The 25,210-nt window shown below is 40.4% G+C and overlaps 5 protein-coding genes across 9 annotated transcripts in view; 3 read left to right on the top strand and 2 right to left on the bottom strand.

Annotated features, from left to right (window-relative positions):
* The window catches only part of wnk4a (WNK lysine deficient protein kinase 4a), a 71,426-nt gene extending 68,670 nt beyond the window's left edge, over window positions 1-2,756 (top strand). The window contains exons 19-20 of one of the 2 annotated variants that reach the window (XM_071409500.1): window positions 151-460; window positions 700-2,756. In XM_071409500.1, the coding sequence (XP_071265601.1) occupies window positions 151-460; window positions 700-702 (313 nt within the window). In that variant the 3' untranslated portion in view covers window positions 703-2,756. The remainder of the gene's footprint in view (window positions 1-150; window positions 461-699) is intronic. The other variant, XM_071409501.1, reaches the window with a different exon arrangement.
* Window positions 2,656-4,212, bottom strand: coa3a (cytochrome C oxidase assembly factor 3a). Its single transcript, XM_071409514.1, has 2 exons — window positions 3,959-4,212; window positions 2,656-3,441 (listed from the first exon to the last, which is right to left on the bottom strand). The coding sequence occupies exons 1-2, from the start codon at window positions 4,155-4,157 to the stop codon at window positions 3,338-3,340; spliced, it is 303 nt and encodes a 100-aa protein (XP_071265615.1). The 5' UTR covers window positions 4,158-4,212; the 3' UTR covers window positions 2,656-3,337.
* Window positions 4,213-4,253: 41 nt separating this feature from the next.
* On the top strand, window positions 4,254-15,731 carry cntd1 (cyclin N-terminal domain containing 1). The gene is made up of 7 exons (XM_071409512.1): window positions 4,254-4,547; window positions 5,531-5,606; window positions 5,698-5,872; window positions 7,442-7,604; window positions 14,522-14,666; window positions 14,828-14,924; window positions 15,116-15,731. The coding sequence occupies exons 1-7, from the start codon at window positions 4,379-4,381 to the stop codon at window positions 15,230-15,232; spliced, it is 942 nt and encodes a 313-aa protein (XP_071265613.1). The 5' UTR covers window positions 4,254-4,378; the 3' UTR covers window positions 15,233-15,731.
* Window positions 15,732-15,825: 94 nt separating this feature from the next.
* On the bottom strand, window positions 15,826-22,103 carry LOC139580634 (E3 ubiquitin-protein ligase MARCHF7-like). 2 transcript variants are annotated; one of them, XM_071409509.1, is made up of 10 exons: window positions 21,122-22,103; window positions 20,721-20,824; window positions 20,341-20,496; window positions 19,859-20,039; window positions 18,286-19,636; window positions 17,854-18,023; window positions 17,355-17,464; window positions 16,752-16,853; window positions 16,375-16,420; window positions 15,826-15,984 (listed from the first exon to the last, which is right to left on the bottom strand). In XM_071409509.1, the coding sequence occupies exons 2-10, from the start codon at window positions 20,805-20,807 to the stop codon at window positions 15,896-15,898; spliced, it is 2,292 nt and encodes a 763-aa protein (XP_071265610.1). In that variant the 5' UTR covers window positions 20,808-20,824; window positions 21,122-22,103; the 3' UTR covers window positions 15,826-15,895. The 2 variants fall into 2 exon arrangements, with proteins under 2 accessions (XP_071265610.1, XP_071265609.1); XM_071409508.1 differs by lacking the exons at window positions 16,375-16,420; window positions 21,122-22,103 and having other exon boundaries at window positions 20,721-21,105.
* A 1,483-nt stretch (window positions 22,104-23,586) lies between these two features.
* tanc2b (tetratricopeptide repeat, ankyrin repeat and coiled-coil containing 2b) overlaps window positions 23,587-25,210 on the top strand; it is a 237,133-nt gene continuing 235,509 nt past the window's right edge. For all 3 annotated transcript variants that reach the window (XM_071409516.1, XM_071409517.1, XM_071409519.1), the window contains exon 1: window positions 23,587-24,062. The gene's annotated coding sequence lies outside the window, so the exon portion shown is untranslated. The remainder of the gene's footprint in view (window positions 24,063-25,210) is intronic.

The following is a 25,210-nucleotide window of genomic DNA, read 5'->3' on the forward strand; positions in this document are numbered from 1 at the left end:
TACCCATTTTCATTCCAGATCGATTTAGGGTTTGAATCCAAGTTTGATTATTTTGAACTCAACTTGCATCTCAACTATTCCAAATCACTTAAACAAGTCCTCAGAGTTCTCACCTATCTGTTTCTCTCTCTCTCTTTCTCTCTCTCTCAGACACTTGGTGCAGGTGCAGAGTCTCCAGGCCACCCAGAAGAGGGAGATTGAGGAGCTGTATGAGAGGATGGGGAAGGTTCCCCCTGCGGGGATTGTCTCGCCTGCCGCCATGCTCTCCAGTCGCCAACGCCGTATCTCTAAGGAGAGGAGTTACCCCTCCACCTCCCGCAGAAACAGCCTGCAGCGCCTGGACATACTCCCCCTCCAAGGTATCATCAGGAGGAACTCTCTGGGTGGCAGCAACAGCAGCAGCAGCTCTCCGGAGAAGCCCTCTAAAGGGGTGACCTTTGCTTCCGATGTCAGTAGAATGGTTAGAGTTCTCTCATTATGTCTTTATTTACTGTACACAGAGCATGGCCACGATTGAATTAGAGGTGCGTTGTCGGTAGTGCAATGTGCTTGTCTACAACGCACATCTGATTGAATCACGACCCATATCTTACATTTATTTTGCTGTCTAAAATCTAAGTTTATCTGGAAATCCTAATGTGCAATGCACGATGCTCTACACATTTAATCATTGCATCTCCTTGTCTCCTCTCTCACCAGTAAGAATCTTCAACCATGCTTGCTGTAGAATAAGCCCAGACTACCTCATCTAAAATGTGACTGAAATAATCATGCCCATCCTGCTGGAGGAAATAACTGACATCACCTCTAAACCCTTTATCTGGGCCCCCATTGGAGGAGACTTACCTAGATCCCCCAGAAACCAGGAAGCTCCTCTGCTGATCAAATAGTCACAGGGTTAATCATAGGTCGCAGGTCCGTCAGAGGTCGCTGAGCCCTCTGCTATGAAGGGACAACAGAACCGTTGTCATCCGCTGTCAGTCACCCCCAAGAGAAGCTTGCCAGATTCAACGGTTCAGTGCAACATACCCGTTCTAGGACGCCACCAGAACAGTGTTTAAAATGAGATGGTCAAAAGTTTCAAAACTGCCTAATCCTCAGCTAATGCGTATAAAAGGCTCACAATAGTACTAGCCCAAGTAGTGCACCATCATTCTTCATACTATGCAATGCTAGTGAGAAACGTGTGATCATTGTACATAGAGCCTTAATGATCAGCTGTAGTCCTGCCTTGTAGCCACAGAGCAGTAAGGGTTGTTCCAGCTACAATATTGGGATCATGGGATCGAGGCCGGGGCAGTTGATCATTATTTTCCTGCTTATCTGACTGTCGCACACATTTTTATTGGGAGCAGTGGAGTGAGATGAAGCTCAGTAACTCTTGCTGTATTTCAGATTATTCACTCTCCTCTTTGCACATTTGACTGTCTGTTTGGAATCTGTTGATGCTGACTGTAGCTCGCTACTGCCCTCTAGAGTCTGACTACAGAAGTCCAGATATGTTGTTATAGTTCTGCCTGTTTTCCAATGTACAATAGTGATGCAACAATATTTCTGATGAATTCAACAGCATTATGAAGGACGACTGTTGTCAATGTGTAGAAAGATGTGAACATAGATGTTAAAAGATGGTAGGCAGTACCTTATATACATTATAGTGAGCATTTATCAATAAAATGCAACACTATGACAAGTAGCTTTCCGAACAACCATATACAGTACTATAGGTAGACCTACAACACTGAAATCATTTAGGTGTCAGTCTTTCCAGAATATTTCAGAATTTCACATTATATGTGTTCATATGAAATATAAAAAGGTTATACAGTAAGAAGCAAGGCACAATACAGCTCTATAAATGACAAATACCTAAGACTAAAACTACTCCTTTTAAAAACAAATCAAGTGAAAGTATTGCCAAATCAGCCACATCGATTAAAAATAAATAGGCAATTTATGGTTGATGATTTTCAACTCTCCTGACTTTTTAGCTGAGATTATATTTTCTCCCAAAATAATTAAACATAGGTCTAGACTACTGGTTCTCACCATGATTGTAAATGTGTAAATATTAAATAATGCATTTGTAAATTACTTTTACAAATGAATCAAAGACATTTTGGCAAGCTACTTTTCTTGTGCAAACACATTGACAATGATAAACCTTGCTGCAATGCGCAATAAACCAGGCACCCTATGCACTTTAGTAAATTCTACTTTAGTAGTAACTCATCACTTTTTGGTAAAGTAGCATATTTATATGCACAAGTGGGGAAGAGTACGACTACCCTAAAAAATGAATTAAACTGTGAGCCCATATTAGCTATTGCCTTAAATACACATATGGAATTCTATTGCAATGATACTCTTAAGATTTATATTTAAAGAAAGAAAAAGTGATTACAATCCACATTTTTGAATGCATGTATGATTGTTGGTTGATTGTATTGCTTTAACATACAAAGCTGCTGTCCTGCCATGCTCAATCTGTGCCTTTTCCTTGCAATGTCTTATTTTATATTTTTACTCTGTAGCTTTGGTGGCTACAACAAACTCTGTAAATCATATTTTGATATAGAGTTGAAATAATGATAGTGTTCCTCTCCGCTTCCGTACTACTGTGGCAATATCAGTGTATGAAACATTACACTGACCTTGCTATAAGATGTCATTTATTGTTGTGAAAAAACAAATGCATAATAACAAATGTACAACTCAATCCTTTATCAACATAAATATATTTCAATATAAATATGTTTCTTTGTCCCAGTTGAGCTGTTATATTTCTAATCCCACCTATTTCAAGGCCACTGTAGAATTAACATTACTGATAGACATGAGGTTGAATTAGTTTTATAGTTTTGGGAGAAATCCTTTGATGCTGATTTGAAGGGAATACAAATATTTCTACACAAGTGCCTAGTCATTGGGAAGAAAAGGAAGGAGAATAGGTGCCTACTCATTGGGGTACCATTAAGAAACCAGAAATCATTAAAAAACATGTTGCCTCCTGTTGCCATCCGCTTGGTGCCTAATGAACAAGACCCAGGATCCTGAAATTGTAAGGGGGTAATCGGGGGCAGTAGATAATTCTTTCTACAGACAAGCATGTTTAATCACCATGAAGACACTTAAGTCAGCAACACAACCACATAAAAGTATACATATCCAGGGCAAAACAGGGTCCGATGCTGCCTTGACAGTGGCTAGCAGTGGAATAAGATGTAGCACCAGCATTTGTCAGCATTAGTCCCTTCCAGTGCAAGTAGGCCTACAGGCGATAGGATCAGTGGCACACCACACAGTCGATCTGAGCTCAGTCCATCTGATCGCCAAGTCAGTTGGCGCCTGTCTTTGCCCCCCCCATTCTCGCGACCTTGGCCTCCGCATCCAGCTCATCCATAATCTTCTCCTGTTTCACTGAGTAAAACGTGTAGCCATCTAGGAGGAGCAAAGTCAAGGCAAATGTGTTGACAGAGGCAAGGTATGTGCTGGGTATGAAGCTATAGTCGAACTTAACTACATAAACACAAGGATGAACGTTTTCATCATCATCAACATACATTTATGGCAGACATGTTTTACACTCATCACCAGCTTTCACTGTAGCAACTTGTAATAAAGTGGCATGATGAGAGAGCTACTTAGCTAACTCTAGTTAGATCCTTGCTTGGCTACTAGCTAACGTTACATGGTTATCCAATTAGCTAACTCGCTTGCTACAGTACATGGCTGTTATGCAAACACATGTCATGCTGTTCTTCACCACTACAACGTGAATTTCATAACCTATCTACAATGACTTACAGCTTCAAGGACATACATGAATAATGTCTGGTTGACTTTAACTGCTAATAGTTATGGCAACATTACAATGGATCGCTATATCATGCCATTTAGTGGCAAATTAGCTCATGTTACGCAGTTCACCTTTTGTGACTGAGTTTGGCAAGGATACAAATACCCATTACAATGGCTCCGATAGCAAGTCCTGTTGCAATATTACGGCCCCTGAGTTGCTGCGATTTCTTCTTCCATTGCGCGAGCTCCACTTGTCTGATAAAGTAGAACTCGTCCCTGGTAAGATCCTCCTTGTTTGGATCTATCCTCTTTGCAAAAGGGACTTCGGGATCCACTGTCGGTTTCTGGTCAGCCATTTTTGCGACAGCCTGATCTGCTTGTGCAACACTATAATAGGTCACCCAGACATTTCCGGTTTCGCCGCGAAAGGTTCGTTTTTTTATAGTGTGTCAACCGCCATCTCATGGCAAAATAAAGTACTGCATTTTCAAAAATTAACTCCGCGGACAACGAAATCCAAAGTTTATTTTTATTTTTATCTTGCCATTTTATTTCTGGCTAGCTAGTAACGTTAGCTATGGCGAAGAGATTCCTATTCTCGCCAAGCCAAAGCAAAAACCTAAAGTTTGGTGAAGCTTCTTTTGATATTTTATCAGACTTTCTCATAAATCTCAATACCAGAAACAAAGATAAACTGAGCAATTTATCACGTTACAGTGGGGATTTTAAAGACAAAAGATTGATAGGTAAGTTTTTAGCTCGCTGCTGGCTAACGGTTGTTCGTAACTTTGGTCAACTATCTCATTGTTCTATCTGTGCTTTGGCAACGGCCATTACAAGAACACGCCAGCGGAAATGCGAATGGCGCCACGTTTGTTTAGGCTAAAGTTACGTAACATTACGTTATTTTGGCTTCACAGGTAACCTGTGACAGGTTGACCAAACCGATCTAATATCAAATATAAAAAAACGAGGCCACTAGGGTCAAAATGAATGTAAATATGAATTATCCATAAGTACATGGACACTAGCTATGTGCTATTATTTTGTTGATTTTCTGATCGACTGATAAACAACTGTATCACGTCGTAAACAGAAGAGATGATGAAAGTCGGATCTTTAAATAAAAAATAAGCGCTGATAATAACAACACAAGCAATATCCACACTGTACAATATATATTGCTATTTAGCTTAAAATGTGATCCTTTTAACATTTATTTAGGCAAGTCAGTTAAGAACAAATACTTATTTACAATGACAGCCTATCACGGCCAAACCCGGACAACGCTGGGCCAATTGTGCACTCCCAGTCAACACCGGATGCAATAGAGCCCAGGATCGAACCAGGGTCTGTAGTGACGCCTCTAGCACTAAGAAGTAGTGCCTTAGACATCTGCGCCACTCAGGAGCCCTGTCCCAAGAATTGAACCCACTCTATTTTATTTTTTTACTTATCTATTTTTTACTTAACACTTTTTTTTCTTAAAACTTCTGGGAGCATTGTTGGTTAAGGGCTTGTAAGTAAGCATTTCATTGTAAGGTCTACACCTGTTGTATTCGGCGCATGTGACAAATACAATTTGATTTGACCCTGGCGTTGCAAGTGCCATGCTCGAAAGTTACCACAATAAACTGTCTAGCTAAAACATTTACAGACTTGAACCGTAGGACTAGGCCATGAAATCCAATCTGAATAGGCCTAAAACCTCTGGCTCTGTTTCCCACAGAATGCGTTTTCCTTGTCACGGAAGAGTTAAGACTTGACCCCTTGGTTGGATATCATGCTGTTGAACTACTTGAAAGGTAGGATTCATGATTTGAAAATAGGAACTATCAGTTATCTGTCAATGTGATTAAAAATAAGACCAATTTTATGAGTATCTTCTGCTAACAGGTTTATGATAAAGCACCTGGAGGATCTGTTTTCAACACCACACACACCTGCAGGGGCAGCAGGTGTCCATAAAAGAAATTACGAGGACCTTGTTTATGAGAACCTGAGTGAGAAGTTCCATCTCATTCTCCTCTCTTGTGTGCAAATAGCAAGCAAACTGTCTTTGCACAGTGCTGTGAGTTTTGGGAAACCTTTTCATTATCATCTGTAGTAGAGGTTGACCGATTATAATTTTTCAATGCCGATACCAATTATTGGAGGACCAAAAAAAAGCCGATATCGATTAATCTGGCAATTTATATATATATATATATTTATATTTGTAATAATGACAATTACAATAATACTGATTGAACAATGAACACTTTTATTTTAACTTAATATAATACATAAATAAAATCTATTTAGTCTCAAATAAATAATGAAACATGCTCAATTTGGTTTAAATAATGCAAAAATACAGTGTTGGAGAAGAAAGTAAAAGTGCAATATGTGCCATGTAAAAAAGCTAACGTTTAAGTTCCTTGCTCAGAACATATGAAAGCTGGTGGCTCAACATTCCCAGTTCTTCAATATTCCCAATTAAGAACTTTTAGGTTGTAGTTATTTTAGGAATTATGACGCGTCGACTATTTCTATCTATACCATTTGCATTTCATATACCTTTGACTATTGGATGTTCTAATAGGCACTTTAGTATTGCCAGCCTAATCTCAGGAGTTGATATGCTTGAAGTCATAAACAGCGCTGTGATTCAAGCATTGCTAAGAGCTGCTGGCAAACGCAGTAAAGTTTAAATGAATGCCCACGAGCCTGCTGCTGCCTACCACCGCTCAGTCAGACTGCTCTATCAAATATCAAATCATAGACTTAATTATAATATTATAAACACAGAAATACGAGTCTTTGGTCATTAATATGGTCAAATCCGGAAACTATCATTTTGAAAACAAAACGTTTATTCTTTCAGTGAAATTCACGGAACCGTTCCGTATTTTATCGAATGGGTGGCAACCCTAAGTCTAAATATTGCTGTTATATTGCACAACCTTCAATGTTATGTCATAATTATGTAAAATTCTGGCAAATTAGTTCGCAACAAGCCAGGCGGCCCAAACTGCAATGAACGCAAGAGACGTGACACAATTACCCTAGTTAATATTGCCTGCTAACATGAATTTCTTTTAACTAAATATGCAGGTTTAAAAAAATATACTTCTGTGTATTGATTTTAAGAAAGGCATTGATGTTTATGGTTATGTACATTTGTGCAACGATTGTGCTTTTTTCGCGAATGCGTTTTTCTTAAATCCTCCCCCGTTTGGCGAAGTAGGCTGTGATTCGAGGATAAATGAACAGGCACCGCATTGATTATATGCAACACAGGACAAGCTAGTTAACCTAGTAATATCATCAACCATGTGTAGTTAACTAGTGATTATGTGAAGATTGATTGTTGTTTTATAAGAAAAATGTAATGCTAGCTAGCAACTTACCTTGGCTCCTTGCTGCATTCCCATAACAGGTGGTCAGCCTGCCACGCAATTTTCTCGTGGAATGCAATGTAATCGGCCATAATCGGCGTCCAAAAATGCCAATTCCCGATTGTTGTGAAAATTTGAATTCGGCCCTAATTAATCAGCTATGCCATGCCGATTAATCGGTCGACCTCTAATCTGTAGATCACCATTTGTATCACCATTCATAATGTCAATAATACTTTTCTCACCTTTTACTTTACCAGGTGGTTGACAACAACACAGCAGCGCAGTTTCTTCACTCGATGGGCCACAGCATTTCCAAACAAACTATCATGGACATGGAGCTGATGATCTTGAAAGCACTTGACTTCAGGATAAACACCCCCAACCCTCTGACTTATGTTGAGATACTCCTGGAGGTGCTTGGTAAGTATTTCACATTCTGTAGTCCTTATGATAACCATAAAAAGAGACATGACATTTTGCTGTAATGAGGTGCTACATTACATGCTACATTCCTATTTTGGCCTGTAGAACCCATTTCCTACAGGCAATGACCAAAAGCGCCCTCTTTGGCCTCATGGGCAGAACGTTATTAATATCATTTAAAAATATGATTAAAAAAAACCTTGATAAATCCAATGTTTCTATGTCAAACAGTTTTGTTATATTCCAGTCTTCTGTCTTCTGGGTAGGCCATCATTGTAAATAAGAATTTGTTCTTAACTGACTTGCCTAGTTAAATAAAGGTTACATTAAAAAAAATGTAAAAAATATAAATGTATATAAAGTGTAATATTGGGATGCAAACTCACAATTGAATACATTTCATCTCTATATCTGACATGGTACAGGGGTCTTCTTTAAAAAAAAATCCCATAACCATGTGTGTGAGGTGTATACTTCTGTTTCAAAATAGATTTGTTTAAGACTACCAAGAATCACTCTGTGACCCTGATTTAGCCCACTGCTGTAAAAGGTTTATAAAGTAAAATGCCTCTGGAAAAGTTGTGTGAGGAGGTAGCAGGGCTGAGGGGGAGTTTGGAGTTTAGCCATAGTGAAATTCTCACGCTCCAAGGAGAGAACAAGGCACTCACAGCCAAGGTAAAAATCCACGATTCCAACATGGATTGTCTATTCAGGGAAAACAGGAAAACAGTGATGAAGGAGTCGCTACTAGACATACAAAGTTGTAGCATGCGTGAAAATCATTTTTTGGGGTGGGTTCCTGAGGACGTATCCGATAATCCAGAGGGCGCGATCAGAGAATTCATGCAATCCGCCTTGAAACTTCCTATAGAGACTGTAAACAAGGTGGCTTTCCACCGAGTACACAGACTTGGAGCGACAAGACCAAGGGTCCCTGACCGATCATCGCAAAATTTGAACACTACCAACAAAAGGAGATGATCAAAGCAGGGGAAGGGAGCTTAAAGGGACGAAATTCGGTCTCAATGACCAATTTCCAAGGGAGATAAACGAACGTCGTAAGAGACTGTATCCGGTACAAAGGCAACAGAGGGAGAAGGGTAATCGTGCCTTTCTCATTGTGGACAAACTCTTTATAAATGGACAGCTATTCCGAGACAGCTCCATAACACCATGGCTGTACTAAATTCTACAGGGACTTCAGGGTACGAAAAAAAGAAAGTATGGGAACTGTAAAAATATCTGAACACTATGAAGTGGATATGAACACACATGTACTCAATTACATGCTCACATACATATACGGACTTACACATACACACACACACCTGATCTTTCTCTCTTCTCTCACTCTCTCTTTCTCTCTTTTCTCTTCTCTCACTCTATTGTCGAGAACTGTTTTATAATTTAATATGTTTCTTGTTTGTGTATATTTTTTATGTATTTGTCTACAAGTTTATATATGTTTACAACAAGCAAGGGGAAGATATCAGAATAGGGGCATTGGGGAATAATAACATATTGTACGGAATACATTTGTACTGTAGTGAAGCCGTCTTAAGAGTAATGCAAGGTCTCTTTCATGATCATGTGAACGTCAATTGCTATGGAAATGCTGGGATGTGTTTTTCAATGATGTTAAAGGTAATTATGATGCAGCTATGACGGTGATACGATATGGATTACAATTATCATCAATATTAAGGCTATACACACTACATGTTACACACATAGACACTCAACCAATGCAAAATAGCGGAGTTATTATTTATTTGGACAGCACACATTATAGTCTTACTCTTATACAGACATCGTACACACTCACTAAATCACATCCGATATCATACACATCAACCTACTCAGATTTACTACACACATAATATCTTGTCTCAATTTTCTAACATCTGTGGCATTGGCTCACAGGCAAACAGGCAAGGGAATAAAACAAATATTGCTAGAACCTATTTCTTGAATTCTAAATATCAGACATTTGAATGCTCTAATTTTAACCGTCATAATATCTCTGATGGCAGTGACTTTACAAGCACTAATTATGGTCAATTTAGACTGAGAATAGTATCTAGTTATGGTAGGGTGAAATAAGTATAGCCAGTTATAATTGTAACAGTTTAGCAGATTATAAAAAAAGAAGATCAGTCTTTATGTGGCTAAAAGAAAAGGAATATAACATATACTGTTTACAGGAAACTTACTCTACATCCTTAGATGAAGTTGCGTGGAAAAAGGAATGGGGTGGTGAAATAATTTTCTGTCATGGACAAAGGAACTCAAAAGGTGTGAAGATATTAATTAACAAAAATTTCGATCTGAATGTGCAAATAGTCAGGAATGATTTGCAAGGAAGGTTGATCTTTTTGAATATGAAAGTGGCCGAAAAAGAGATTTGGCTCATTAATCTATATGGTCCAAACCAGGATGATCCATACTTCTTCGAAAACAATTATACCAATTTATTGAACTTACAGGCAACAAATGATCAAATCATTATGGTAGGAGACTATAACACAGTGTTAAGTACCTCAATGGACCGTAAAGGTAATCACTCTATAAACTATCATCACCGTGCCCTTAAGGAAATCACAAATATTATGGACACATTAGAAATAGTGGATATTTGGAGACTAAAAAACCCCGATCTAGTGAGATATACATGGAGGAGACTTCATCAAGCTAGTCGTCTTGACTACTTTGTCTCTTTCTCTCTTGCATCAAACGTTAAAAAAGTTTTAATAGGAGACAGAATGCGATTGGATCATCATCTAATTGGCATTCACATAACTCTTATAGGTTTTCCACGTGGACGGGGATATTGGAAATTTAATCAAAGTTTACTGGAGGACAACTTATTTTTTACCTAAGACAAAATAATATATAACTGAATTTTTCCAGTATAATATAGGTTCAGCAAATCCCCTTATTGTTTGGGATACCTTTTAAATGTAACTTCAGAGGTCATTCAATTCAATATTTATCAATAATAAAAAAGCAGTTTCTGGCTAAAGAGACAAGACTAACAAGGGAAATCCATGAACTAATAGTACAGGTAGATAGCAATACAAATGATACTACAGAGATACAAAATAAGTTAGAGGAAAAACAAAAAGAACTTGAGGAACTTATTCAAGAACGATCTAATGTAATCTATTACAAAAATAAAGTAAACTGGATGGAACATGGAGAAAAATGCACAAAATTCTTCCTGAATTGCCAATACAGGAACACTAACAAAAATAATTTGCGGAAAGTCGTTACTGAAGACGGAGTCATCTATGATTCACCGAGATTATATTTTAAGAGGAAGCTAATTATTTTAGGCAGATGTTCTCTTTTCCATCCCATCCTCTCCAACTGAATGAAGATTACGGTAAGGAATTATTTCCAAATAATATAAAAAATGGAAAATTAACAAATGTACAGAAAGATCCGTGTGAAGGCCAAATTACAGAGGAAGAACTTTTTGAGGCTATTAAATACTTTCAGTCTGGAAAAACCCCAGGGCTTGATGGCATACCGGTAGAGGTATATCAAGCCTTTTTTGATATACTAAACGCTCCATTGTTAGATTGTTTTAACTACTCCTAAAGAAATTGTAGTCTCTCAGGTACTCAGCAGAAAGGTCTGATTTCTCAATTATTAAAACAAGACCCAGATGGCAAATATAAAGACCCAGTCTATCTAAAAAACTGGAGGCTCCTTACACTTCAATGTTGTGATGCAAAAATACTAGTGAAATGCATAGCACTCAGAATTAAAAAGGTTTTACCAGGTATTGTTCATCCTGATCAGACAGGTTTTTAACATGGATGATACATTGGAGATAATATACGACAACTACTAGAAATAATATAACATCATGAAACATCTAAGAAGCCAGGCTGTCACGGCCGATTAAAGAAGAGGACCAAGGTGCAGCGTGGTGAGCATACATTTTCCTTTTATTACTAAAAATGACGCCGAACAAAACAATAAACACTACAAAAACAAACCGTGAAGCTAAAGGCTATGTGCCCTAAACAAAGTCAACTTCCCACAAAGACAGGTGGAAAAAGGGCTACCTAAGTATGGTTCTCAATCAGAGACAACGATAGACAGCTGCCTCTGATTGAGAACCACACCCGGCCAAACACAAAGAAATAGAAAACATAGAAATAAAGAAACTAGAATGCCCACCCTAGTCACACCCTGGCCTAACCAAAATAGAGAATAAAAGCCTCTCTATGGCCAGGGCGTGACACAGGCCTGGTATTTATAGCAGATTTTGAAAAGGCATTTGATAAAGTAAGACTGAATTTTCTTTATAAATGCCTGGATTTTTTCAAATTAGGTGATTCTCTTATAAAATTGGTAAAAATAATGTATAGCAATCCCAGGTGTAAAATAGTAAATAATGGCTACTTCTCAGAGAGTTTTGAATTGTCAAGAGGAGTTAAACAAGGGTATCCGCAGTCACCATATCTATTCATTATGGCCATCGAAATGCTAGCTATTAAAATCAGATCCAATAACAACATTAGAGGATTATAAATACAAGGCTTAAAAACAAAGGTGTCCATGTATGCCGATGACTCAAGTTTTATATTAAGTCCGCAAGCTAGATCCCAGCAATGTCTCATTGAAGATCTAGATAGCTTTTATGTACTCTCTGGACTAAAACCAAATTATGATTAGTGCACAATATTATGTATTCGGATCTTTAAAAAATACAACTTTTACATTACCCTGCAGTTTACCTACAGTTGAAGTCAGAAGTTTACATACACTTAGGTTGGAGTCATTAAAACTTGTTTTTCAACCACTCCACAAATTTCTTGTTAACAAACTATAGTTTTGGCAAGTTGGTTAGGACATGTACTTTGTGCATGACACAAGTAATTTTTCCAACAATTGTTTACAGACAGATTATTTCACTTATAATTCACTGTATCACAATTCCAGTGGGTCAGAAGTTTACATACACTAAGTTGACTGTGCCTTTAAACAGCTTGAAAAATTCCAGAAAATGATGTCATGGCTTTAGAAGCTTCTTATAGGCTAATTCACATCATTTGAGTCAATTGGAGGTGTACCTGTGGATGTATTTCAAGGCCTACATTCAAACTCAGTGCCTCTTTTTTTGACATCATGAGAAAATCAAAAGAAATCAACCAAGTCTGGTTCATCCTTGGGAGCAATTTCCAAATGCCTGAAGGTACCACGTTCATCTGTATAAACAATAGTAAGCAAGTATAAACACCATGGGACCACGCAGCCGTCATACCGCTCAAGAAGGAGACGCGTTCTGTCTCCTAGAGATGAACGTACTTTGGTGCGAAAAGTGCAATTCAATCCCAGAATAACAGCAAAATACCTTGTGAAGATGCTGGAGGAAGCAGGTACAAAAGTATCTATATCCACAGTAAAACGAGTCCTATATCGACATAACCTGAAAGGCCGCTTAGCAAGGAAGAAGCCACTGCTCCAAAACCACCATAAAAAAAGCCAGACAACGGTTTGCACCTGCACATGGGGACAAAGATTGTACTTTTTGGAGAAATGTCCTCTGGTCTGATGAAACAAAAATATAACTGTTTGGCCATAATGACCATCGTTATGTTTGCAGGAAAAAGGGGGTAGCTTGCAAGCCGAAGAACACCATCCCAACCGTGAAGCACGGGGGTGGCAGCATCATGTTGTGGGGGTGCTTTTCTGCAGGAGGGACTGGTGCACTTCACAAAATATATGGCATCATGAGGGAGGAAAATTATGTGGATATATTGAAGCAACATCTCAAGACATCAGTCAGGAAGTTAAAGCTTGGTCGTAAATGGGTCTTCCAAATGGACAATGACCCCAAGCATACTTCCAAAGTTGTGGCAAAATGGCTTAAGGACAACAAAGTCAAGGTATTGGAGTGGCCATCACAAAGCCCTGACCTCAATCCTATAGAAAATTTGTGGGCAGAACTGAAAAAGTGTGTGCCTACAAACCTGACTCAGTTACACAAGCTCTGTCAGGAGGAATGGGACAAAATTCTCCCAACTTATTTTGGGAAGCTTGTGGAAGGCTACCCGAAACATTTGACCCAAGTTAAACAATTTAAAGGCAATGCTACCAAATACTAATTGAGTGTATGTGAACTTCTGACCCACTGGGAATGTGATGAAAGAAAAAAAAGCTGAAATAAATCATTCTCTACTATTATTCTGACATTTCACATTCTTAAAATAAAGTGGTGATCCTAACTGACCTAAGACAGGGAATTTTTACTAGGAATAAATGTCAGGAATTGCGAAAAACTGAGTTTAAATGTATTTGGCTAAGGTGTATGTAAACTTCCGACTTCAGCTGTATATAATGGGCTGATGGTGAAGAAATATATAAATAAGCTCTCCACAATGAATTTCAATAGAAAACTTGTAAAAATAGACAAGATCCTGCAACCATGGAGAGGTAAATACCTTTCTATTTATGAAGAAATTGCCCTGATTAACTCCTTAGTCATATCTCAGTTTACTTACTTATGCAGCTGCCTACTCCTGAAGATTCGTTTTTCAAATCATATGAGCAAAAAAATGTCTTCTTGGGGGGGGGGGGGGGGTTGACTGTGGGAGGGGTCTCGAATGCTTGAGGTAAAGCTATTGGGGAACTGTGGAGTGATCTTGGAGGGTTCGGGTTCACTTTTTTTGTCCTGGTGGGAGATCTGTCAACGTGCCCTTGAGCAGGGCATTGACCCTGGATGCTTCTGTGTTTCGCTCTGAATGGGAGTCCGTTGGATGACTGGTATGGTGTAATTGTTGAGCTGCTTCACTGCAAGTATATTGTATGTTTCGGATATTCAATAAAAAAATTTTTTTAAATGCCTCTTGGTGTTACCGGTATGTAACTATTTATTCACTACTCACCATATCCTACAGGGCACAATGACTCTTCTATCCCTGTGGAGCACCTGCATCACCTCAGCAGACACGTTCTCCAGTTCACCTACCTCCAGAGGACAGCCATCTATGACTCCCTGCTCAAGGCCACCACTCAGTGCCTGAGCCCATCTGACGAACAGAGGTAGGATGCGTCCCAAAAGGCACCCTATTCCCTATAGTGCTCTATTTTTGACCAGGGCCATTGGCAGCCGTAGTTTTCCTCTCTCAATGTTAGGCCGTGTGTTTAGTTAACAGCAGTGTAACAGCCATAAATAAGCATGTGTCCCCTGTGAAAACCAACAGAAAGACTTTTGTGTCGGTGACTGAAGACTGCATGCTTCTTGGTGTTGGTGTCATTGCTGTGGGTGCATACATCCTCAATGTCACTAACTGGGAACAGGTGATCAGCTACTATAATATATCCTTCTTGTAAACAGTCATATTATTAACTTTTATTTCTTCCATACTTATTAGTAAGGTTTAAGCTATTATGTTGAAGTTGGATTATTACCTTTAGCTAAAAGCTAGTGTTTGGTTACTACAGTGCATGCTGCTCAGTGAACTAGTAACGGCCCAACCATTGATCACCAGGTAGTGGAGGAGCTGAGTCACATCACAGGGATCTCAGTGAAGAGCATCAGTGATTTCACACATGTTACACTGATGCACATTACCAAGAACAACTCTCCCATGGTCACAGCAACTTGAGTCGAGTCCGAACAACACATTCATCGATTGAAATATTTTATTTACGCTAATTTGTTTTAAGTTGGTCTGAAACTTGACAATGAAGTAAGTTTCTTCAGCTACAGGAAGTTATGAAAGAAAGAAAGCCATTGAGACATAGACAGTATAGTACTGTACAGTAAAACAGTACAGTAAAACTACAGGGTCTGTGTATGTAAAAAGATTGAAAAGTTCACACCAAACATCTGATATAAAAACTAGCTCCCTGAGTTTGACTTTCTAGTTGATTTCCTTAATAATTTAACTTCTATTTTCTGGATGTTTATCTCTGTTTACTGTTCCAACAATTAGCAGCATTAAAGAGCCTTCTTCCATCTATCAAGTCATATCTGTTAAATGCCATAGTGCAATATAAAAGCAAAGCTGATGTTAAAATCCTAATAATAGAAATGTAATAAATAGTGTAATAAGTAATTCATTTAACTTAAATAGATAAGAATAAATGTATTTATTATACCCACCACCTTTCTGTCAAGTTTATTTCTCCTCTGTCCAGATGGTACCATTGAATAAGATGCACTGCATCGTGTGTTAAAATCATTTCATGAAATAAGTTATAATAAATTCATCATTAACGTCACTTCACCCAGGATTTAAGAACAGGAAGGAAGAAGGGTGAAGGTGTCAGGTGTCCCTGGTGTGTGATTGCCTCTCTGGCTCCCTCTGCTGGCTCTCACCCTCAGTGTGTGTGGAAGAAGAGGAAGCCTCCAAACCTGAGGGAGAATCAAGAGAACATCCAGTCAACTGCTGTTATTCAACTGTAGATAGCTATTCAGAGAGTGTGACACATTTCACTGCACCTATCCGGTGTATGTGACAATAAAACATCTTAATTTGTCGATATATTTTTTAATAAAAGGCCCGTAAACACAACAGGTTCCATTGATCAATCATTCTTCAATCAAAGTTGTCCTTTAAACCTAACAATCTTTCAAATCAAATTATTTAAAATCAGATTTACTCCTCAAATCCATTTTACAAAGAAGACAATTATTTAGTAAATTGCAGACATCTCAATATAAGAACTCTGGCTATCAAGTGTTGATCCATTTAGATTTGCACAGTATTTCTGTCACCAAATGATCAACACTGTCGTCACCTACTGTTTGCCCCTGCTGTTCTCTGAATCAGGTACAGTCTGGTAGCCATCTAAGATAAAGAAACATTTCTGACCTTCAATCTATCTCATACTGTAGCAGCTAATCATGAATGTACCAATTAGTTATACTCCATTATTTATGGGAAGCCTAGTGAGTCATCTTGTTTTAAATCCCTCTCTCTCTCACTTATACTGTATACCTCACCTTTAAATGTACAGGCTTAGATATAGGCTATCTACTTTCTGAAGGAGTAACAACTGCATTAACTTGTGATACTGTATGTATAAATGGATAGCTGTGGAGTAGTCTGTACCATTGGGGAACAGGACGTTAGTCCCTCACTGCATGAGCACCATCACCATGAAACAGTTCCTCCCTACCCTAGAGACGGTGTTGCTACGTGACTGGGCCACCTGCAGCAGCTCTGAGAACCTCTGCTGAAGGATCAGCAACATGTACAGCTCTGGACTGGTCTGCTCCACCTGGGACGGCAGGGAAGTCAGAGGAGGTTAAAAGAGAATATGGATGAGATAAACAACCTACTAATATTTACTCCTACTAGCATGCCATATCACACAGCAGGTTAGCGTTTTTCGTCATGAATTTTGTTCTGGAGGCAGCTCTGCAGAGTGGTCACTAGCTGGCACAGCCACAAAGTCATAAAATCAGATTTGAAACCTAACCCTAACATTAACCCTAACCACACTGCTAACCCAAATGCCTAACCCTAACGTCAAATTATGAACTAAAAGCAAATTTTCATTTTCATTTAATTTGAACAATATAGCCAATTTTGACTTTGCAGCTGACCCATCTAGCGGAAATTGCGCAGCTCTGCCTCCAGAGCAAGATTCATAACCGTAAACGTCAACCTGCTACCACACAGATAAGCATTTATATTATAAGTCACAACAACAGAATGATACAGTTATTGCATAGCTGGGTAGTATGCTATAGGGATATGCAAAAGAAGGGATGTGTACCTGTGTCTGACCATGCATTTGGTAAAACTCCTCCATGTCAAAGTCGTCCAGATGCAGTGTTAGGCTCCCCTTACACAACTCACAGGTTTTGACCGCAGACAGTGTGGTCCCTGGAAACACATGGTAACACACACACACACACACACACACACACACACACACACACACACACACACACACACACACACACACACACACAGTCACACACACAGTCACACACAGTCACACACACACACACACACACACACACACACACACACACACACACACAGTCACACACACACACACAGTCACACACACACACAGTCACACACACACACACACACACACACACACACACACACACACACACACACACACACACACACACACACACACACACACACACACACACACACACACACACACACACACACACACACACACTTCATTCCTTCTATCAGTTCAGAGCCACACCATCATGATTCATTTCAACAATTAAATCAGTCATTAAACTGACCTGACTGTATTTTAGTCTGGATCCACTTCTTCAGGCAGTCGTGGTGGATGTACTGCAGGCTGCCGGAGCAGAGACAGGGGGTGAGCAGGGGGTTCGTCGGGGAGCCAGCACCACACTGACAGATACGACACTGGTCCCCTTCCTCCTCATCAGACGACTCCTCCAACAGACTGTGGAGGTTAGAAGACTACAATTGAGATGAAGAATATAGGATGATTTCATGCTACTTTATAAAGTTGTTCTTAATGTTTTTTACACTCAGTGTAGGTCAAATTAAGATCCTACATCTGTATAAAAGACCTGTAAGCAAAATAAATGTGCATGCCAAACTTTATCAAGGGACCAGTAACTATATTTATGGAGGATACTCATCTGACATAATGACAATAACAGAAGGAAAGAATACTTGTTCCATTCTCCAGCTCCTCTCACCGTTCTTTGATTTTGCGTAACGTCTCTGGGTTGGTAGCCGGTGCTGATTGAGCCTCCTGAGCTGTCATAGCACCGCTACCCTGCTGTGCGTTGCTCATCTGAATGTGAGCCACCTCCCTGCGGATGTCACGGAGGGCCATCAGGGCCATGGTCAGGTGATCCATCAGCCCAGAGGTCCCATGGCGCGAGGCTTCGCTGGAGGACGGAGTGTCCTCTGTACTACTGTCACTACTACTAGCTTCTCCTCTGACCTCCTCTGGTTCCTCCTGCTGGATCCTGCTGACCAGCTGGGAGTGCCTCAGGGTGTAGCTGGTCCTGGGTGGTGAGGCCTCCAGCACCGGCCATCTCTCTGAGCCCAGCCAGATGGGGTTAGCTCTCCTGGGGCTAAGGGGGCTGAGATGATCCAGCTCAGGGAGGTGTTCATACAGCTGCTGCGGGGTAGTGAGAGTCCCCCTGCTGGCTCTCTGTGTGACAGAGGGTGTTATGGACAACGGTGATATCGACAGTCGACCTACTTGCATCAGTGAAGGCATGGGACTATATCCTCCTCCAGTGTATGAAGCTCTACTGTTTGGTGAATCTTCAGGGGTGCTTGTTGACTCCATACTCAGCTGGGACTGCAGGCCCCTGGGACTCCGGACGGTACGGACACTGGGAGATTGAGAGGCAGTCCACCTCACAGGGATGTAGTAGCTCTCTCTATCAGCATCCTGACATGAATGGCTGTCGTCTTCCCCGTCCGACTCAGACTCGGAGGACAGAACACCCAGCGTGCGGAAGTAGCTGCTGAGTGGGCCGGTGAAGGAGTCACTGAGGCTGAGAGAGCTGCTTTCCAGGGTGCCACTGCTGGAGGGGCATTGCGAGGGGAGGGACTCCGGTACAGACAAAGGACTGGTGTCAGCTAAACTCCTGGAGCAGAGCTCAGCCCTGTAGGTGTCCTCACTGCGTACGTACTCCTCTGTGATACTACTGCTCGCTGACAAGCCCTGGAAGGGATCCGAGATCAGCTGGAGATAGGGATGGGGCTCTGGGTCGTCTGGGCTGGGGGAGCGGTGGTACTGCAGTGAGGGGAGACGGGGCCAATCTGTGTAGGACCTTCTAGAAGAGGTCAGGGGCTGTGGGAGGGAGCAGCTGTCTAATGGCCTCTTGACCAGATCATGTCTTGTAGAGATGTTTGAACTATCTGCACAGTCACATGATGGTGCCCCCATCTTTCTCTTCCCCCTCAGTGTGTCTTGACTTTGTGTTAGTTTCAGAGTGTTTGACTTAGTTGCACATGTGGATAACTTACAGGCTCTGTTTTTTATAGCCACAGATCTGTGTTTGTGACATGGTGGAGATTGTTCCTTACCTTGAAAAAAGCATAAAGAAGAAAGTATATAAATTTGGTAAAACATGTAAATGTAGTCATTGGACCCCATAACCACTGGTGAGGGAAGTCCGTTGTCTAAGACAGGGTTTTCCAAACTCTATCCTGCCCCCCCGTGCACATAGTTTTTTCCCCTAGCACTACTAGGGGGGGGGGGGCATGGTCTAAGAGGATGCAGCAGAGAATGCATTGTGAGAATCTTACAGTGGGATGCCAGTGGGGCAATGGCTCTTCTCCATGTCTTTGATGTGGTTGCCAGTTCTGCTGTTCTACTTTGGGTTACACTGCTCTGGGTTCCGCTGGAGATGGCAGGAAAGCGGGACACTGAGCCTTTGTTCTGTGAGTTTCTCATCTCTGATCTGGTGGATTTCACAGAGCTGGAGGACTGCAGGCAGCAAGACAGAGAGAAACTATTAGAGGATGGATAAAGAGGAAAGTAGGCTACAGTCTCAACCAATGAACTGTAGAGATGTTGACATTTTACTTTAGTCATTTTGCAGACTCTCTTAGTAGTTAGTGCATACATTTCTCATACCGGCCCCCCATGAGAATCAAACCCATAACCCTGGTGTTGCAAGCACCATGCTCTACAAACGGAGCTATACAGGACCAATGTTGTTTCAATGACATGTACAGACAATGTTATGTGGCACTTGTAAAACTGTAGAAGTGTGAAGAGTTAATACCTTCTTGGTGTCTTGCGCTCCCTGTGCCCATGGTCTTTCATACCTGCGGGCTTTGAACCTATTTGTCTGAGGTGTTGGTGAAGGCGTCCGTACTCTGTGTACTTCCCTCCTCACCTCTGCGTCTGCCCTTTCCTGTTCCCGTCTGCGTAGGTGGTCCTGCAACATAATTACCTTCATTTCCATATAATCGCCTTAATTATCATCACTTTCATTCAGCTATAATCTCTACACCATAGGCTATCACTGTTATCTGTTGTGGTCATACTTGAACAACATCCATCATACAATTGTCTATGCCCTGTAAACCTTCATGTCATTAAAATTATTTTAGAACTGCTAATGTATAAGATTTAGGAATACCTCTTTGGAACATAGCTTACCTGATATTTAAGGTCTCTCTTCTTCACCTCACAAATGTGTTCAGCATTGGTGAGGTTCTCAGCTGCGCGTCTTTCCCAGCTATACATTATGTGGACAAAGACTCCTGACATACAACGTTACAGATGGTCAATATTTGAAGTAAAGTTTATTGATTTATAAGATTACACATGGAGCTATTTTACATATCAAAAAATGTGCTAGTTACCTAACTTAGCTAACTCGTTGGCGTGTTCGTCACCATAATAATGTAATATATTAGCTAGTTATATAATAGGTATGCTAAGACAGGTGGATCGGTCGAATTGTGGTGGCGGATGCTTAAGTAAATGCAAATGCTCTACCATTCTGTTAACCTATTAACTAATTACAGAATAGCTAAATTATTATCATCTCCTCTTACTATTTAATCGAATCCATTTTCAGTCAGTCAGTGAGCCGCTAGATAGCTAACGTAGCTAGCTAATTCCCCAACTTCTGTGTTTTTCCCTCTGATGCGTCTCTTTGTCTCCATAGAGATGAGGCACGTTCACAAAACTTCAGGTGGAGTTGTATTGGCGTGTCGGTCGCGCGCATGCAGGATTTTTTTCGTGGAAATTTGTCTCCCAAAAATTATACAACAGGTCAGATCTGAGCGCATTCATGTTGGTAAATATAGGATACCCATAGCCCATCCAAACAGCTCCATCACTTCCCATATGGTCACCATGGAAACATGGTAGGTAGTCATTGGGGGATTGATTTTTTATGGCTCACTTGCCAACTAAGCAAGTCAGTTCTTTAGGGGTCTGCCTTTTGCTTCTTCCTAGCAACTGGTTGCTATGCTGCTACTGTTTCCATGATTTTGTTGATGCAGTGTATGAGATTCATAGGCCTTATCAACTTGGTCACTCACATCTATAGGCTACAGTACAGTCTAGTTCACACAATAATCTAAGTAATACACACAAGTAGTTCCCTGCATGCTGGTTTTCCTGCCCCCTGTTTTCTTATGAGGCAGAAAGAAAAACATTTGACCTTTTTTGAATGTAAAAAAACCATCTTTACTCATATCTCTACTTACTTCAATAATATCACTTCAATAATATCAGTGCCAGTTCGAGGTGGCCTTCTCTTTACCCTTATACAATACAAACTTCTTCCCGCAATAGCTTCTTCCCGCCCCTGTTTCGGTAAAAAGCTGAGGGATGGGGCTAAAGAAATGTAACCACTCTCAAATTCATGTACAGAGATATGAATGCAAGGACTGACCATCCATTATCAAAATAATAGTTTGAACCATGTTTAGAGGCTGTATAGTGTTTGTTTACAATTACTTTGTTTATAAACATTGGAGTAAAACAAGCTTATATTTTGGGTTCTGATGGGGTATGACAGTTGAACTAAGCTCATGAGACATTTCTAAGTTATATTATTCAAGAATCAATGGGTACATATCATGTAGCTACTGCTGATTGCCCATTTAATGGACAATTAACTGCATGTCAAATTGTTGTTGTGCTAACCTTACAGCTTGAGAATATGCCTGCCTACCCCAACTTCAGTAGCAGATATGCTATGGAGAGATCATGGGAATAGAGAAATCTGCACCCCATGATCCTTCAGGAGTCTCACAGGCAGCACAACATCTGAGTGCAGAGCGGAGCGGTGTGAGGGGTTACAGCTGCCTGAAGCACCTGAGGGAAGGTGTGTGCAGTGGAGCTGCTGTGTGCGAGGTAGACTTTGCTTTGGCATAGAGAGTGAGGTTCATCTCCAATAGCATGCTATTCTCTGTTTAGTACACTACTTTTGACCAGGGCTCAAAAACAGTGCACTAAATAGGGAAGATGGTACCATTTGGGATGCAGTGAGAGAGAGGTGCTGGAGTTTCAGTGGATTAGTAGGGGATGCAGAGGCCAGACTTCACTCTCGCTGACATAACACTGCTTCAGCTCTGCATGACTCTGCTGATCGCTCCAAATCAAATTTAACCCTAATTAATCTCTCCTCCTGCCTCTCTCTGGATGCTTCCCAAATGGCATCCTATACCCTTTATAGTGCACTACTTTTGACCAGGGCCTATAGGGCTCTGGTCAAAATGTAGTACACTATTTAGCGAATAGAGTCCCATTTAGGACATAGATTCTGTCAAAACCCACACTGAACCTGCAGCCCTGGGCTGGGCACACACCTGGCTGGGGCATTTATCACTGCTATACTGCAGCCTCAGCCATCCTACTGTAATATAGTACGCTACAGCACAGACACATTATATAGTATGTGCACATTATAGTTAGTGCACCAGTTACACCTACAGATCACATTTGGAATTACAACAAAATAATAAATTCTATATAATTTATTTGACATACAGTACCAGTATGTAGGCATATGCATCATGTCATGCTGATGCAATGTTTTTACAACAACAGTGTTCAATAAGCAATGTTTCTATGTAGAGAAGCCTTTAAGTAGAAAATGATCAATGTGGTACAGGCCTAGAGAATAGGCCTACTAAAGCTGTTTTTTCTCAATAAAATGTAGAGAGAAATTTCCATCCTGACTTGAAAGAACCAGTAGGCTATGATTTATAGGACCTATTACGGCCCTATAGCAAATATATTAAGCTATAGTTTATTGACTTGCGGCTTGCCTATAGGTTTAGCAGTAAAACAGGTAGCTTGGAGTGAATCTCCTGCAGACTCTGCATTTTTATAACATAATTCCCTTACATCAAATGTCAAATGCTTTGATCCTGGGGGGAATGGGCCGAGGTTTTTGATTGACATCGACCTTGTCCCCTCTTGAATAATTATGAGCGGTTTAGACATTAGTGCCTCCCATTCTCATGATTTATGCATCGGCTTCTAGCTTGCTGTGCACTGCTCTGGTCAATCAGAGGTTGCACCGGTAGGCGTGCTAGCGATCCATACATAGGCTACTGCAGCTGTGGCACATATGACTTTTTGTTGTGAATCGGTCCGGCAACTATAGTTGCTCGGTTGAAGTTACCTGCGGCGGTGGGATTGGCTACTTCCGAGTGGCGCGTGCGGGTGAACATGTAGACAGTATTCTATTTGGCCTTTAGACCTATTTGTCCTTATATTATGACCGAATTAGACTATTGGAAATAGAAAGTCCATAGACATTTCAGTTCAGTATATTTGGCTAGGCGGTGTAGCTTTTTAATTCGCTCTGTTGTGGTAGTAGGCTAAGATAACGTCAGCTGTAGCGAGCAATTTCGCTTGAGGATCTCAAAGAAACCGTCTGGCTGCAGTTCTCTACAGCGGCTACCGGTTGTCGGCAGGCTATTTGCTGCGACTGATGCGAAGCGGCTAGTGAGGCTGGAGAGAGAGTCAAGCAAGGTAAGGCTACTGTAGGGGTTATCTGTCTTACTTAGGCAGTAGGCTTGACATTAAGCTAAATTAAATCTTTGTGAAATCCCATTTTTTTAAACGGACACATAAATTATATCTCCACCCTGATCGAAATTGCCTGTCAAAGCTGTAGCCAGTAGCCACCCTCCCCACCCCCTACAAAAACAAATGTTCAGTACAGTGTAAGCAAATTGTTGTCAATGCCAACAGGTTACATTGTGTCATGTTTGCATCCACAAATGGATACAGTATCCCAATTTGCATGTGCATTTCCATGTGAAAATCAATGCTTGGCATTATTCCACACCACTGGTCCGGTTCCAACAATGGGAGTTATCAGTTATTGTCAAACTGCTGGACTGGATTGTCTTAACTTCAACAGGCAGCTACTAATATGAGATGTAGTTACAGTTGGATACATAGGAAAGTAAATGTATTGTGTAATATTCTATTCAGTAGCTACTGCTTGTCTCTGCACTTGACTACAAGCCAAACAAAAATATATCACACCATGACAAAGAGCTGTGCATAATAATGTCAGTAGGCTAGTTTATAGTAAGGAGTAGTTATAGATTGTTACACCAGATAATGTGATTTAACCAAAGATCTTTGGTATCCATTACTGGGAGTTACAGGTTAGGCACCGTTTGGTGTAGCACAGAGAATTTAACCAACCTTACCGATACTATCTTCATTCTGGATTTGGCCAAACATGTATCTTTGCAGGTGGTGTATTTGAATTTAGAAAATGCTCCATTATTAAAATAAATATTTGTTTTGCTCCATGAAGTAATCCAACAATGTGTAGTATTAGTATTTAGTAGTATTTTTAGGGGTCCAAACAGGAAACAAAACACAACAAATAAAATACTTAATTTACATAATAACATAATATAGATAACACTATATCATACTACATAATCTCCTGCCTCTGACTCGCGCTTCAGAAACAGGAAATGGCTCCTTCCCTATGAGCCGTTATGGATTACACAAGCCAAGGATTCGTACAAGGCCACCCACCTACAAAATACAATAAATAATACAATGCAAATTACAATACAAAATATATAAAAATGTCTCTTCACATGTCTCCACAGTCCCCATGTGCTGTAAGGGGTTATTTTGTCATCTTTAAA

The sequence above is a fragment of the Salvelinus alpinus genome, chromosome 7 (assembly GCF_045679555.1).
Source record: "Salvelinus alpinus chromosome 7, SLU_Salpinus.1, whole genome shotgun sequence".
NCBI lineage: Eukaryota > Metazoa > Chordata > Actinopteri > Salmoniformes > Salmonidae > Salvelinus > Salvelinus alpinus.